General features: G+C 42.9%; 1 protein-coding gene across 5 annotated transcripts in view; it reads left to right on the forward strand.

Moving 5' to 3' along the window:
- LOC308136603 (pleckstrin homology domain-containing family A member 7-like) overlaps positions 1–17,971 on the forward strand; it is a 172,572-nt gene that overhangs the window by 111,554 nt on the left and 43,047 nt on the right. For all 5 annotated transcript variants that reach the window (XM_080505016.1, XM_080505017.1, XM_080505018.1 and 2 more), the window contains exons 5-7: positions 1,561–1,678; positions 9,381–9,485; positions 12,690–12,762. In XM_080505016.1, coding sequence (XP_080361142.1) covers positions 1,561–1,678; positions 9,381–9,485; positions 12,690–12,762 — 296 coding nt within the window. The remainder of the gene's footprint in view (positions 1–1,560; positions 1,679–9,380; positions 9,486–12,689; positions 12,763–17,971) is intronic.

Below are 17,971 nucleotides of genomic sequence, written 5' to 3' on the forward strand. Positions count from 1 at the left end.
TCGTGGATTCATGAAGCCTTGCGAATTTTACTCTGAGCTATTTAAATAAATGAATATATGACGATCAGGACGATGAATACAACTGTAAACACATCAATCCTGAGCTGTGTACGAGTGAAACCCGGGTTTTTTTTGCCTTTGCTTCTCTTATTATTTTGGTTGTCGTTTATACTGTGAGAACTGATTCATTGAACGTGTACCTCCATATTTGAATTAGCCAGAATCAGCTCAAACAGTCGTGATAGAGACTCAGTTATTTATGTTCCTTTTCAACATGGATGATGTAGTTCTGCTTTCTGTGACTTCAACCTGCTTTGGTCCCGAATCTTCCCACCACCTTGTTTTTGTGTCACTGTCCTCTTCAGGATCGAAATCACAACATTCCAAGTGAAAACACATTATTTTCACATTTTTATTATGGAGAAGTTTCATGTTTGCGGAGCAATGTTTTGGCAATAATGTCAGAGATCCTCAATCCATTCCTGTTACAAGAGCAAAAAACGTTTTGACACTTAAAGGCTTGCAATCATATAATAGCTGTCGAACAGGACAAGACCCAAAAAAAAAAGAAATAAAATAAAATTAACGAGTTTGTAATTGGGTTGACAAATGGCATCATCAATCTGAATTTAAATCAGTTTTCATCATAGTCATAGAATGAAACTATGTTGTCACTGGCACCATGTATCAGGGAAATAGATTTGAAATGAACTAAAAATAACTTCAGAACTAAAGCGACCTCAACCATCCTGTTCATTTTATTGGAGTGTGAGATAATGTTGTCTGGTTTGGACATTTAACTCCTGCGTTTGGTCAGCATTCGGTATAAAAGATGGTGAAAACATGTCACAGTCTGCAGTATTGTGGGGTTTTATTTTCCTATTTTTGTGGTGTGCATCTCTGTTTTTAGGTCTGTTTTATCTGCTTTGTGCTGTAAAAAATACCTTGTAAGGTAACAGATCTTTGCCAACGTGAGGGGACAATATAATAAAATAAAGATTTTGTGGGTGCCCCCGAGCACACGTTGGAAGGATTTTTATTCACCGCCCTTCGAGGTGCGGGGGACAGAGAGAATTTAAGACATCCTGTCTCCGGGTCATTCAGCTGTCACTTAATGCACTATAGCTGAACTTTTTTGATGTTCACCAATCCTGAACAAATATACGGATTCCACATGTTTTAAAAGCATCAGCTGCTGCTTATAACTTCGATTTCTGAAGATGTCAGACAGACATTGTGGCTGTGCGAAAGACCAAGAAACTGGAACTCAATCAAACGTCCCTTCCTTCTCCTCTCGTACAGGACTTTGGTATCAAGCTCACTGTAACTAAAGTCACAAATGTGAGTAACCACACCCTTTGTGGTCACGCTCTGAGTCCTCGTGCTTTTAGAACAGTAAACAGTCCAGGTTTCTGAGACACAAGGAGGCACGAAGCAGGAAACGCCAGAAGGTCAACACTAAAGAAACACTGCTGGTAAACGAAGGAACCCCCCCCACCAACACCCGAGGTACATTTGTGCTCCGTACACTAACTATGTTGTGTGTTTTTGTGTGTGTAGGCCGCAGAGCGCTCGCATGATGTCCAAACCGTTGGGTGAGCAGCTTTCCAGCACGTCTGTCAGCGAAGCGTCCACTGCCGTCACCTCCTCCACTGTGGACACCACTTCTGCCTCCAAGGTGGGATTTGCTTCTTTACGTACTCAAATTAACTCCAGAGGTCACCTACTTGATAGTTTTATTCACTGAACCTTGCCCTTCTCTGTAGCGTCTCCCCTGTGATCTCATGACTAAAGAAACCTGTGCTTTCTTTGACATTCATCATTTTAAATGAACATTTTTTTAGTGATATGTCTTGTCTTTCCCTTATTCTGCCCTACCGCATGTTTTTTTTTTTTTTACATAAGTATGTTTGACATTGATTCTTTTTCGTGGACAAAGTTAAGTGATGTTGAAAGGTTAAAACATAGACAGAACCAGAGCAATACTCCAGATCTAAGAAGACCTCGGTCAGTCTCTTTGATCTGAATCTGCCGGGTGTGCATTTCGTTTTTTTCTCCTAAACTGGGTTATATCTGGGCGATATCCTGCCCGGGGCGAGCAAAGTCTCCAGACGCCGTTAACGTGTGTTTATTTTTCTATTCTCCTCATAGTGGATTTTAAATTTGAAAAAGTTTTATCTTCACACAACCTGACATGCAGTGCCTTGAACAGCCACTTGGGGAGGAAAAGATAAGCTTGCCTGCGATGCAAAAACACAAGACAAGATAAGCAGTTAATCCAGAAGCTTTTAGGATAAAAGTAAAGAAAGATGCTGTATGTTGACAAGTTATCCTGGTTAGGTTTGTTTCTGGTTCATTTGAAAAACTGAACTTAAAAAAAGAACCATACTTTATTAATCCCCTTTTGGAGATTCCTTAAAAGAAAATGTAAGGCACTCAATCCATCCAGTGGGAGCAGTTTGGGGTTTGGTGTCTTGTTCATGGACACTCCTGGACACATGATCACCACATCTACAAATAAAACTTCCCATTGTGTTTGTTGAGCGTTTCCTCATCCCTGGTTCACATGTGTGCGCAGCTCTAGGCAGGTGAGCTGCACAGATCCTTGATTGATTGGGACTCATTGCATGACTGACGGCCATGTGTTTATTGCTGCTCCTGCTGGAAGGTATTCACAACGTGTGGCTGTGGCTGTGCACATTTTCACATTTAAGACCTTGATGCTGAATGTCTGCATTACATCCCACATGCATATTCATGTCTGTGATCGGAACTATAAAATAGGGTGTAATTATGCTTGTTGCAGAGCCTTCACTTCTCTTTCTTTTTGACCTTCAAGCTGCCATTGGCTCAGGCGTTTTACTGCCAAAAGTCTGCTCCAGCTCGGCACATGACGAATTTCAATATGAGGTCCCGCATACAAATCTTCATGTGGTTTGAGGCAACTTAAAAATGTCCCCACTGCTTTTCGCCCCCACTTTCTTTCGTTTTCTTTCTTCCACTGCACCACCGTGGCGTGAAATCTCGTCCTGCCCTATCAACAGGTGTCGCGGGACCAAGATTGAACGTGTGTCATGAGGTGCGTCGACAGGGATGACAGGGTATCCATCATAACGCTTCACCGGCGCCTCCACGCTCGTTCTCCCCGGCCCGCAGCCCTCCCAGGTGCTCGGGCTCATCACCCCCGCCATCAAACAGCTGGAAAATTGCGCAGAAACACGACTCTGACAAGAACAGCTCCGAACAAAAGGATCTTGCCTCAGAGGAAGCATGAGTCACTCATACCCCCTCCCCCTTGCATACCACAACGCTGTCATGAAATAAATCACATTTTGAATGAGCAACACCCATTCTGCTTCTGACAAAACATCACAGGGCGCACCGGGACACAAATCCTCCTGTTATTCCGCACGGGTCCTATCATCATTCTCCTATAAGCGTCTGCGTTCTGTCACTGGACGCTTAGTTAGTGGTGCTGTATACATTACCAGCCTACACATCTTTGGTATTTAACATCATCGGTTTCATTGTGGAGATACCGTTGGGGAAATGTTGTACTTTATATGTGCAGCAGCAACAATGACCGGACAGATGACACATATATTTTGCTTTAAACAAACCCTGGTGGAGGTGGAACTGTGACCACTGGCATGCACATCTTGGTGAACAAGTCGTCAGAGGTCTTTGCTGCAGCTGCAGGTATAATGAAGCGTGACTGAAGTCTGAATGCAGCACAGACCTCAGAGCTTTGAAGTGGACCTAACAGGAGGTCCACTCCAAACAACCTCGCAGTTGTAATTAAGGCGGCATAATAGAATAGTTCCTGCTGCTGTTTGGACATACTTGAGTTTTCAGCAGGTTAAAAATCCAGTTTGTATTGTGTCTGGTTTTACTCAGTTGGTTGTGTCATGGGTACAGTACTGCTCCCATTGGAGTGACAGCGCCTTGCATGGCTACAGCCTCCAATGGTTGTGTGAATGTGTGTGTGTGAATGGGTGAATGTGGTGAGTCATGTAAAGCGCTTTGGGGGCTGCTCACACAGCTGAAAATCGATATATAAGTGAAATACATTTCCCATTTACTTGCTGAATCCCAGTAATCATGATAAGTTTTAGGCCCCGTTCACACAATGACGTTTCAATTGAAAACACATTGTTTTCATTTCAGATAAGTTTCGCATTCTGAAAACGAAACAGACATCAGAAACACCGCTTCCATGTTGGACCACTTGTGGGTGCTGTTGTTTGTTTTTGTAATGAAACCGCACACAGACACAAACATACACACACACACACATACACACGCTTAATTTACGTGTAAACGAGGCTGAAGTAACCCACAGATATTCTTTGGAACGGCTCCAAATCAGGCAGTCTCTGGAGTGTACGTGCATCTCAGCCGGCATGGAAGCACTACTGTTCTTTAATTACCTCTCAGATAAATCGTCCCTGACTTGGGATTTAAAGCTGCAGCTTCCAGGCCCCACCGAGGCCTCTGCAGGCTTTTAGATCAAATTATAGTGTTTCATTGGCATAACAAAAAACTGGTTTGACTCGAAGTTACTCACCTACAAGACAGAGTGCCACTGTGCTGCAGGGACCGCGGCTCAGTTCACAAAATTACCCTCAGACTAAAAATAGACCGCTGCATCGCAGCAAGCTCAGACCCTCCGACACACACAAGCAGTCAGACAAGCACATATTACATGCAGAGATATACACAGTGTGTGTATTTACAGACAAGGGACTCAGCAGTGACAGTCGCTCTGTGTCTCTGCATCACGCTTGGCCGGCCAGCTTCCTGCTAATTAGCCAGTGTGTTTGTCATTTTCCTGCTGCGGATGCGTCCCAGGGCTGCTGCCAGCCCACGTACGCCCTCACAGAGCCGCCGTACCACATATTTGATCATAACAGAGAGGGAGGTGGCTGGGTTTGACGCGTGTGCCTCTGTGAGTTTGCACCTGAGTGTGCGGCGCCTCAGGGACTAGATTTTGTTCTGCGGCTTCAGAATAGAGGGTGGCGTAATGAGATTTCATGAATATGTGCATGGTTTATAAGTGTGAATGCTGGCACATGCGGCAAGCAGACACAAACACTGCAGTGATACAGGGATGGCATGAGCCGTTGAAACGGTGACACCGGCACCCATCTTTTTTTAATGTGTGTGTAATGAGCGACAAATTGACATCAGTGTCTCGGATGTATATTTATACAGTTGGCAAGATTCCAGCTCATTTGGCTGGAACGTTATGAATTACTAGCAAAGTGTTAAATGCTGCTCAGCCTGTCAGAATGCTTGTTTTCTTTGTGTCATCTGTCAAAGTCATTCCCCTTTGAATCCCGTCTCGTCCTGTTGTTCACTATAATTACCCTGAAGGCTCCGATATCAACACAACTCATTGTGCCAGAATACTGTAATTACTTCTACTAAGATCATAGTTCTCCAAAAGTTACGTATGCTGTTTCAACACACATGTACTTACCATCAGTGTACTTGTACTTTCTAAATGAAGTGTTGGTGTACATTTATGAGATTTGGCACACAGCAAAACTTTTTGTTTTAACGTCACACTTTTTCATAACTGAAATTGTCTTTTTATGTTTGTTTTCAAATATGAAATGTTAGCCTGAGGCGTGCAGGACAAGAACAGCTCATGAAAAGGTTTGATCTGCCACTCCTCATAAAAGAAACTGGTGTTCTTATTTGGCCACTAGGGGTTGCATTGCTTCAGGAAAGGGGTTCCACACTGCGATATTTCGGGCCGTCCCAGACGAAAGATGGCCGTCGTGGGAGAACCGTGGCGAAAGCTTTGGTCTCGGCTTTGAATCGATGGTCATACGTTGCACTTTGAGACCAGTTCAAGGACAGCCCTTACCATGGCCTTGCGACCAAAAACAACATGCGGTCAAATTCAAACAGTGTCATATATTTGAGGTGATGGTGATGCTGCTGCGATCTACATCAACTAGCTAAACTGGTCCACATCCATACGGAGTCAAAGTTTTTGAGTCATTGTGATCATCCATCGAAACAATACCACAAGCAGACTTTGGCCCAATCCTAATTCAATTTTGTACCCTTACCCCTACCCCTTAGCCCTCCTCCTCCAAAACGAGGGCAAAGGCAAAGGGATAAAAGTTTAAGCCCTTAGATTTGGGACACCCCTCTCCCTCTGCTCACCCCCACCCCTCTCGCTCCGTCTCACAGTTTTGACGTCATAATACGGCGCCGTTATATCAGCAGCGCTGAGCCACGAATATTTGTTGATTTTCCAGCAGGAGCATCGTCATGCCGTCCCAAATTCAACGTGTTGCAGTAGCTTGGCTGCTTTGTTTCGTTTTCAGCCGTTCCACATCAAGGCGAAGAAATAGACGGAGACATGGATTACCTCATTTTTTGTGCTGTATTGGAATTCAAAAATATTTCCTCATTCACCATGGGAAAGCGGAGGAGCTTCCTTGTCTGCTCGGGGGTCCCTGTTTTCAAAACACCCATATTAGAAGACTATGGAACTATACAGTGTAATAATAAAATGTTATAAACACGGTCTCTACGAAACAAATACACACGGAAGCTACATATGGCAGACGGGAGCGCTACTGCCGTTCTTACTAGTGTAAAACACAACAGGTTTATATAACTTTATAAGCGTATATATGTGAAATGCGAGTCCTTCGGCGCCATGTCCTCATACACAACAGGTTTATATAACTTTAGAAGCGTATATATGTGAAATGCGAGTCCTTGTTGGTGAGGTGCGTGGAAGTTTGAAACTCCTCCTACCCCTCTGTTTAAAGTGTGCATCTGTAAACGCTTCGTTTCGAGGGGTGAATAGCCCTTCCCCTTACCCCTCCGCCTCTGCGCAATAGTGAAATTGGACACCCCTCAGACTCTCATGAACGCGCATTTCAAAGGGGTAGAGGTAAGAGTAAGGGCTAAGGGATAGAATTGGGACGCAGCCTTAAACATGTTGCATTAAGTCCTTCTGATGAGACACTGACATAGTCATGACAGTAAATGCAAATGTAAAATGCTAGTAGATGCTAATAAGTACTTTCTCCACCTCTCTTTGGGACATTGACACCCCAAGTGGGCCTCTCCTTCCAACTGCGTCAATATTCTTCTCCTTTTTTTGTGATTCCACTCCAACCCATAAACGCCACAAGGGCTCTGGCCATGCTTATGTGTTGCACGTGTTATTCTTGCGCAATCACGTCGACTGATGGCGACTGCAATTCAGCTTTCATTTTCGTCATGCAAATCTGCACACATCAAACTACATGTTGTGGCATAAAGTTTATTAAATTAGTGTCATATAGTGGGGACAGCTGTGAACTTACAATATTGTTAAAATGTGTAAGAGCCTTACAAGCAGAAGAACTGAACAGCGGATCACAGCAATGTTTGGATCCAAAAGATGAGAGGTGGAAGATCGCCACTCTTTTCCCAGGAAAATAGCATCGGAGCTCGACCATGAACGAGAGTTTGTGGTGTGTATGCTGACCGCCAACAAAATCCGCAGGTGTTCATCTAAAATGAACACTGTGCACAGAACATTTTAAAATAGTTTTTCATTTGAGAACCTCTCAGTAAGATTGTGGAAAATTGTGTTTTATTGTACAAGAATGGGTTTGACAATGAACAGGAAGAAGCGCTCATGACATTTCATTTTTTTGCCTGTGGATGTTCAGATCAGGCCAAGGTTTAGGTCTTAGAGCAGGAGTGGAAAACTAATTTTCCCAAAGGGTCACATGAGAAATTAGCACTGCTATCGAGGGCTGAGACAGAAGTATTATCTCTTGAAAAGAAACTTCTTTTTTTATTTTACACAATTGTTGATTCTCTGGGTCACATTTTCCTTCCCAGTCTTTGTCTGGAAATCCTGATTCCTTTTTTCTAAATGTTAGGTACATAAATAGAACCTATACTTTTTTCCATTAACTGTCTTTTTCCCCACTGTAAAACAGCCCTTCTGTGACGTAACAATTTCTAGCCCTGCAAGCCAACAGGTGCCAGTGATGTAATAATGATTAATAACATGAACAATGGGACCATTTTAGATGTAATAAAGTTAATAGTCACAATACATTTTCAAGATGACTTGACTTGATTAGATTTTAAAATATGAATCTGTGCTCACCAGTTTTCCAGTGTCACTCAAACCTGAACTGTTTGAGTTCAGGTTTTTTTTCTCTATTGGATGTGATTCTCAAGCTCAACTTAAAACAAGTGAAGCCGCAGATTCTTTGTTTTCCAAAGTATTTCTGCGACCGATTGTTTGTCCAACACAGAGCATTTAGCTCACTCATTTAGAAGCAAGCACGGCCCTGCTGACAGTGAGACATGCAGCTGCAGAGTTACTGCCTCGCGCTCTTTGATGGTCACCGTTCAGGTCCAGTAGCCAGCGTTCCCCAGCAGGTGCGTGTGGAGCTGCCCAAGTACTGACCCAAAGGTCGCCGGCCCCCTGCCACCCACTTCAAACATGCTTTGTCAATGCCCGACAAACGTCATAGCAACAGTGGCGATCACTGGCTCGGAGAGCCTGTGGAAAATTGTTCTCAAATAATGGCTGTAATTATGTAACAACTGGGGCAGAAAAAGAGAAGTGCCCCTCGAGGAGATAAACGGTGGAGGTGAAGCTCCGTTCGGTGGTGTTGTAAGTAAGATTGAATGGTCTGATGAAGCACAGACAGCCTATTTCCAAATATAGGCTACCATGGCACAGAGACAGGCCTCGCATTTTGTCAAAGCCGATGTCACCACAGTTTTCTTCGATTAAATTTCTCTCTCAGAAGGTAAAATATACCCTTCAGAGCTTTCACACAGGTAAAAACCTATCCCAGTCTTGCTCTGCTCCTGGGTTACTCGGCTAACTATTGATTATTATGGATTCATTCAAGCTGACAGTTTAGCTACAAGGCAAACTTTTGTCCAACACATTCATGTGTGTAATTGATCTCCCTAAATAGGGATGGTCATTTTAGGATTATTGACAATTTGGTGTTTATGATTCAGCTCCCAGCCTGCTTCAGATGATCGCAGCACAAAAGGGAAATAACACCATCTTCAAATGATACTTAATTAAATCAGAATAAGCAGAAAACTGAATTTGACATAAAAATGACATTCTGAAATCATTTAGATCCATGTTAGACGACTCAAGTGGAATACATGAGAGTATTATAAGGAGCAAAACCTGGAAAATATACGACTCAGACCACAATTAGAAAATGTGATTAAAGTGGCTGCAGAAGCTTAACTGACTTCGCCACACTGAGCCTCAAGTGGGGTAAATAACTGAGGGCTGTGAGGAACACACGTTCCACCCTCTAACAAGGATTTGTCAGGATGAGAACTTTGTGTGTTTGTTTGTGTTGCAGGGTTCCCGGTCGAGTGGAAGGGTGCACAGCTTCGGGAAGCGGGAGCAGTCCATCAAGAGGAACCCCAACGTCCCAGTGGTGGTCCGAGGATGGCTGTACAAGCAGGTCAGCACGCTCACCCACTGCCTGCAACAACATGGATCGGTTATTTATTGCTGACCAATACTATCGCTAATGTGTAGGGACGGGTAAAAATACGAGTCGTTAATTGCTGATGCCGACTACTGATACGTATGCTGATAAAATACCATAAAGCCTAATTCATACTCCATCGGCAAATGATGCGCGAAGGCTATGTGTTGCTGTGGAGCAACTCTGCACAGCCTCTGTGTCGACGCTATGCTCGCCTCTACCAGCCTCACAGTCGACATTATGCATAGGACAGTATGTCGCATTAAGACTGTGAACCCCGAAACTCATGTCGCATGTGGCACAGTTGCAAAATGAGCAACATCGTTCTAACTCTGCTGGTCCAAATGTCTCCAGTGATTACGTGTTTTTGGTGTTTCTTTCTCCTTCGCTTGATATTCTCAGAGATCATTTACAGTCTGTATTTCTTTTGTCATTCTCATTCATATTAAAGAATGTCCAAACGGCTCACCTCACTCTTGCTTACCTGGGTGCGACGTTGCTGACAACTGTCGTCACGTAGTACCGTATTTTCCGCCCTATAAGGCACCTAAATACCTCAAATTTTCTCAGAAGCTGCCAGTGCGCCTTATAGCCCGGTGCGCCTTATATATGGAAGAATTGCTCTACTGGAGACTTCTATTTGACAGCTGAACAACCAGAAGCTTTTATTTTGACAACTCTAACTTCTCAACCAGATCTTCAGAGCGGACGACACTCCACACAACACATTCATCACTCATGGTTGCACACCAACATTCTAACAAACCAAAATAAACTAGATGAAATAATTACTCCCTAAACTGGGGAACAAAAACACAATCAACACAACACCAAGCCCAACAACGACCCACAATAACCTCCAACAACACAAAACATGAATTCCCATCATGCCTTGCATCCTGAGCTCCTCAGTGCAGCCGATAGAAACTCCCATAATTCATTGCAGCTGTTTGTGGTGTTTTAAATGCAATTATTGGGGGTTATATTAGGTTTGTGGTGTCGGTAATAATTGTGTTGTGTTGTGTTTTTGTTGCTTAGTTCATGTAGTTTAGTTTATTACCGGTAGTTGTAAGTTGTCAACCAGCAGTGAAGAAGGTTTTGTGTGTACTCTCCTCCTGGCATAGGCTGCAGGTAGGACTATCAAAATAAAGCGTGTGCACCTCTCTGGGTGTTAGAATCAGTGGAAAATGTAACTAATGGCTTTGAGCTATAAAGGTTGCTGACCACTGGTCTGTTCCATGCGCCTTATAATGCAGTGCGCCTTATAGTGCAGAAAATACGGTACTTACCAAGGTGTATCGGGAGCGTTTTCCGAGTACAAATACTCGTACTGATAGTGGTATCAGTGCATCCCTGCTGGTGTGACGTGTTTTTATTCAAACATTGTTTTGTTCATCGAAACAAGTTACACAGAATTGAATTGTAAGACTTGCATATGAGCTCACCAACTTACAGAACCACACATTGACACGTATGTATGTTATAATTTGAGACATCACAATCTGATCTTGTTGCACTAGAATGCTCAACTTCTCCCCGTTTGGCCGGATGCTGTTTATCACAGTCCTGCCATTGATGTGAGCTGAGCCCGCTCTGCATTCCTCCCCTGGAAATAAAGCTCCCTCTGAATGAAGTCTGCTCCTTTCCAATTCAGTTTCATTTGTGGATCATTTAATACAAACAGCTTCGGGCAGAACTCCTAACTAATCCCTGAAATGTTTTTAGTACAGTCACGAACATTTAGCCGACTGAGTCACTTCCGAGGTGCTTCCAGCAGTCTGTGCGATCCTTCGCCTTCAGGTTGAACAACCTGGTGGGCAATCGGGGTGTGTGCACTGCTGAGGTGTGGAGCGTGACACTGAAAGTACAAGCAAGACCTTTCTGCTGGCAGTTATATTGGTTGCTCTTGTGTGAGTACAGTACACCATTTGTTATTTCAACTGGAATGTCATGAGGTGCACTTGTACATTAGTCACATTACAGATTGCTCAAAAAGGTCTGCGTGATAACTCCTAACAAAGCACTACCCGATCGTACATTTTACATCTCACTCCTCCTCATGCCATATTATTTATATCTATCTTCCACCCCGACCAGCAATTCCCATAAAAGCCCCGATGCTTCAGACATGTTCAGACATACTGCAGCTCCTGTTCATTGCTCTCTTCATGCACTATTGGTCTGACTATACAGCAGTTTTTCATCTATGATGTTTAAAATCCTGATACAGCTGTGCTATTGCTTGTTGATCCATGGTTAGAAACTGCTTTTCTGAGTATAATTTGTCTAAAAGTTGTAGTTATGTAATACAATGACAGTATTACTCCTATTATGTCACTGGATTGATGAAGATGCAGGTACGACAAGCCTTCATGATTTGTCGCTCCTGTAACATTTCCTTCAATGGCCTGCTTTTATCATCTGCTGATTTATTTATCTTGGCAATAAAAAAGCACCTGCTGTTAATCACAGACACACGTGTTGTTTATGTGAAGTTGTACTTAAAATATCCTCAGTTGGTGCCGTCCCATCAGAAGGCCTCTGTGCAAGATAATGGCTTTACAAAGAGGCATACCCACACGCAGTGTGCTTACAGGCTGCAATTACATCCTAATTAGAAGGGATCTTTTAAAATGCCTCTTGAATGCACACACAGGTTTAAGTAGAAAGGGCAAAAAGAAAAATGATGTGAAGCATGAAGTGCCATTTGTCCCTTTCATGCACTCACATGAGGTGTTTCATCGTTGTAAGCGCATACGTCTTCGGTCGAGGAGGAGCGAGCATGTTTGAGGTGGCTTCATCTCTTCTGTATCTCCTCTCCTCCTTAAATGGCCCCATTTTCAGCCAGTGAGCATGAGAAGACAGAATGGACGGTGAAGCAGCTGTGGCAGGCGCAGCAAGTCGGCCAACGAGGACAAATGATCGCTCCCCTCGTCGCTCCCTTTCCTGTTCACCCTCTGGATCCGCTTCCGTTCGCTCAGTTTTCCTCTCATTTCCCTTTTTTGACCCCCCCCCCTCCCCAGAACACCTCGGCCTCTTCCTTCATCTTTCTCATTACCTCCCTCTCTTTCTATTTAACTTCGCTCTCTCATCCTTCTCGTTATCTCCTTCAGTTTGTGCTACTTTCTGTCTCATTATTCATTTATACTTAACTTACACACCTCTTTCTCCCTGCAGGACAGCTCTGGTATGCGTCTCTGGAAGAGGAAATGGTTCGTCTTGGCTGATTTCTGTCTCTTCTACTACAAAGGTCAGTATTTCCATAATGCACATGATGTGATATAGATTTGGAGCTTCTACATAAAACTGCCAATTTCGTCTTTTCCTGTCTCCTTTTCATATACAAGCCAACTGGGAGGAAAATAACAAACAACACAAACAACTAGAACATTTTGTTTGAATGTGTGTTTGTGTCTGCCCACCAGTTTCCCCTTCATTTTGTGTTTTGTCACTTCCGCTTTGACAGTTTTTTGTGGTTTTTGTGGGAAAACATTTTTTTTGTACAGGCTCTCGACGGTGCAGGACTTGGTACGTGCTGAATATTTGGCAGAATGAAAAAAAAAAATGAAATCGAAATTAAATGGGTTCCTAGGATTCTACTGTACTTTCTGGACGTTAAACCGCTACTTTTTTTTTTTCTTTCTTTCTTTTTTTTTTTTACATGCTTTGAACCCTTCGTGGACAACTTAAGGGTTAACAAGCTTCATGCTGATAGTGGATGATGTGTTCAGGTGCATCATGTAACTCCGACATTTCTTTTTCTTTTTTTCCTTTTTAAACTTGGTGGGTGTGGCTTATATTCCAGTGCTCAATAGTCCAGAAATGACAGTAATCCTTGCCTCTTAAAGGGACAGGGACAAGAATAATGACAACTCAGTGTTTTGTGACAGACTATTATGTTCCTTCAGGTGTCTCACGGTAAAGTTTTGAGGATCCTGTTCCTCCATTGGCACGAATATTTATACAAATGTTTTTTGCTGCTGTCCATCAACAGCTATTATTTAGCTTTTTTTTGTCTTTTTTTTTTTTGTCTTTTTTAAAGGAATTTCCTAAATCTTCAGTCAGTCAAAGGTCACAATCTTAATGCATTCACATGAATTAAATACATTTAGAACTCTTTGAAGGAATACATATCTTCTCCGTACAATCGCTAAAACCTTGCAAAAATCAGTCAGGTAACTACTGGACATCATGCTTGTGGAACTAATGTCTCTGCTTAGCAACAGCAATACCAAAGACGATCAAGTATTCAAGCCCATCCATCCTGCTCTCAGCGATGATGGTTCACTGAAACACTGGAAGACAACGTCTTCATACGTGGCACTGAAAGATGAATTGTTTTTCCAGAGGCTGTTACATCTCCAAACATCCACCTTCAAATCATTTCATATTCAACTCTCATCTAAGCTCTGTGTGCAGAAGAGTGTGTTTGCCTGTCTCTACCTGGCTTTAAAGCCCCATGACCTGTCATTAGATAAATATATAGATAACGTATTGCACATGTAACATCACTTTTGTCACTGAAACTAGAAGAAACATTTTTAAAAAGCATATATTGTAGTATACACACTCAAATCTGTGTTTTACCACACAGTTCATGCAGACATGTTCTACCAGTCTACTTTTTTCTTTCAAAGAAATAAGTGAAAAAGGCATCAGTAAGAACTTTACATTTCTGTTATCCCATCATTCACAGCAGGCTTCAATTAGCTGACACACTGCAACCATGTGCTACCTAACATGTAATCCTATAGGCTAATTTAAACTCTACACTTGTTTCACTGGAATACATATGAACATTCATTTCTATACCAGAGTACAGTGGCTTGCAAATGTATTCATACCTGTTGAACCTTGGAAAGAGTTTGACACAACTGTAAACTTACCAAAACATGGCCATCCACCTAAATGAGAGCATTGGTCAGAGAAGCAGCCCAGAGACCTTCAGCCAAACAAAAACCTCTGGCAGGATTTGACACTTTGTTTTCAGACAATCTGACTGAGCTTGAGATATTTTGCAAATAAGAATGGACAAAAACTTCCATCTTTTAATGTGCAAAGCTGGTCCCGTCTTCCCCTTAAGGACTTGCAGCAAAAGGCAGCTCTACAAGGTATTGACTGAGGGGTATTGATGGTTTTTTCAATTTTTTATTTGCTAAAAAAAAAATGATTAGAGAGCTGCAGTTCAACATTCAAGGCCTACATCAAGCTCAATAGAAATGTCCACATGTGAACAAAGAGAGCTCCATCACCGCTGGCCTCTGCACGTCCTTACCGCCGGACTCCAGAATTCTTGGGACACTTCGTCGTCTGCTTGTGTGGACACCAGGGTGAAATCAACCTTTGTGTTCTTACATTTTGACTTTATTACTTTCTGTCAGGCCTGCAGAATTTGTTTCGTTAGAAATGAAAACGTATACATACAAAAAAAACCTAATTCAGATTCAATCAGACACAGGCTTGATTTATCCACCAGTTGATCTACAGAAAATTAATCGGCTGCATTTCATCATTTTTCACACAAATCAATCTCTACAATCATTCGTTGTTTTGGCTTATCAAGAGATAAAGGATTGTATTCCGTTTATCTGAGTTTGTCTGATTGAGAAACCGACTCTGTGCGAAACAGAGATTATCACCCACTGATTAGCAAGTACTAAAATAAAGCAGATGAATCTGTAGAACAACCTGAAGTAAAATAATTAAGACCCCCGGGCATCATTTGAATAAAAACATGGAAGACGAATTTCTAAATATGTGCATAAAAACTGTCAGCGCTCATAAGAAAACTGATAGTTATTATGTGAACGCAGGCACAGTTGCGCAACACAACAGCCATTTCCTAATTACATTTGAACCCACCAAACAGTCGTCTGAAAACACTTTGCTGTGTTTGCTGTGTGAGCATCACTTGTTTTCATTTTTAGAGAGTCAGGCAGCTGTTTAGACAACCCCGTGTCTGCTGCTAGTTGCGAGAGAACGAGGTTTGAGGCTTATTTATCTACCGCTGGCCTTTTCTCATAATGACTGTAAACAAGTCGTAACCTCGCCAAGCTAATTAATACCCTTGGATGCAAGTTGGGCTTTAACAGGCAACACAGCCACCAAAAACTCTGCAGAAAAGTAGAAAACCCTCCTGTCATCACCAATTCAAATCAACACGGCGATGGAATGAGGTCACAAACGTCACATTCCGTGCGCTGCCTCTTTACATGTTTCTCAGCACAGCTGGACTTGTAGGTGACTTTCAGGAGCGTGTTCGCTCTTGTCAACTTGGATTTGATGAAAACAAACTGGTCCCATTGATGCTTTAGTGCACTTCAGTTGTGGAGATTGGAAAACTGCTGTGTCAACACATTTGTGCACCAAAACAAGCTGGAGACGGACTGAAAAACGGGTCTGAACTTGTATTGAGAGGTTTTCCAGGACCACAGACTAGTGCATTGTGGGGAACCAGTTCCATATTGAGCTCTCATTTCCATCCATTCTTTCAATGACCACAAAACGATTTCCAAATATGAAATAAAACCCGTTTCCCACGTTATGAGCGGAGGGAAGTCATTCTAATGACTTTTGACACAGACACCAATCATGATTACTGTAAAATTACTGTATCACAAAAAGACTCACGTGAAAAAAAAATAGAGATTGAATGCATGTTTATGAAACATAATTGAGATGCAAAGCAGGATCTTCTCATTAAAGTGTCACACAAAATGTACCCTCCGGGTGGTAAAGATGAGATTTCTGTATTCTTTCCAGTTGTAAAAGATGCTTCCATTGTTTTTCTTTGAAAAACACTTTTTCACTCTTAATCCCACAGGTGTCAAATTCCTTTACCTTTCCACACACCATCAGCACGGAAGCTATATTGCTGACTTCATCAAAACAACTGTGCAGCGTCTGCTCCGTTTACATAAAATGTCTGAAGTAATTAAAGCTTCAACTGTTTTGAACTCAAGTTCAGTTTTAAGGGTTTTGGGTAGGCAGTCACTCAGACGTTGCCGGCAGCTGGGTGACATGTTACCATCTCTGCCTGTACAGCTCCTAACAACACACAGTTTCTCCACTGCACCATGAGTAACAACATATCCAATCAAGTCCTTATTAAAAAATAGGAAGTTTTGTGGGTAAAATGGGTTTTTGTGTGAAAACAGGACTTCAGCGAGCCTGAGGGGGGTTGGGGCATACTGTACGTACTGTACATAAATATAGAATGCACAGAAAGCCTGCTTTATCAGTGATCGTTCACAAATTAATGAAAACAAAATGGATATTAATGTCTCCAACTGCTCACCGAGCGTGGCCCAAAATTTTGGTTTTACTTGGCCCAACATCACAATATCAAGAAGGTATAAAGCTGAAAATATGCACTTTACATATCTTTTTAAATGTAGTCTCAGCAGGCGCGCGCCGTTCCACTTCATCATCGTAAATGAGTCATGTGATGAAGACTCTCCAGGCCCAAGTGGTTAAACCAGACAGAAAATACCCTTCACTGATCAAAAAAGAAACAATGATAATCATGACCTCTTTTGTTTTTGATGTATTGGTAAGCTTTAATCTTTAATCCAAAGTCAAAATGGCAGCAGGATTTAGAACCATCCCAAAGGGAAGAATAATTCCAGCAGTGAGCGTGTCGTGGTGCCCAGGTGTCCATTTGGAACGTTTGCTCTGTTGAAAGGATGCGGTCTTACTCCGCCTTGTCACCCGGGGGGGGGGGGGGGGTCTCCCTTGTCAGTTGTCCTCCGACTCCTCCTCGGCCTCCTGCGTTAGTCACAGGGAGGACTTAGCATTGTGCTTCTGCATAACCCTGCAGCCATTTGCCCATGTGGTGTTTTTCAGCGGCGCAGCTGGATGTTCTCATCCATTTCAGGCACGCTCTGCACACTCCTCTTTCTGCACTCGGAGGATCGAACAGGATACCTGGAAGAAACCACCACACCATGAGAAATGTACTTTTTAAACGCCAAACGTTGTACACTTTTCCAACATTTACTCACAGCTGACAAAGGTTCAACAATATTGTAATCAAGGTGTTTTTACCCCAATCCGGCCTTGGTCCTGAATTTCAGCCATGAGAACAGGCTGTTTCTTCAGTATTGCCATTCCCATGTATTGAAGCTGCAGCTCAGGAGGAGATGTTACCTGAGTGATTGGCTTTGGCCCATCCACTGCAGCCATTCGTTCAGGTGATGTGAGCCAGCGGACGTAGCTGGATCTACTCATCCATCTCGCCGTTCTCTCCAGATCAGCTGGGAAACGATCAAATGAGAGGTGTGGACAAGTTCCCTGCCGGGTTGGTGCAGCCTGCAGCTGCACTAGAAATGCTCATCTTCTCTGATATCTGATCCAATCACACCTAGTGTGTGACTGCTTAGCGTGTCGTTTAGAGTTGGGTCTGGGTGAGCTTTGCCTTACCGTGCCGCCTCGCTCCACCACGTACTGCCCAGTGGGAC

This window comes from Blennius ocellaris (assembly GCF_963422515.1).
Source record: "Blennius ocellaris genome assembly, chromosome: 11".
NCBI lineage: Eukaryota > Metazoa > Chordata > Actinopteri > Blenniiformes > Blenniidae > Blennius > Blennius ocellaris.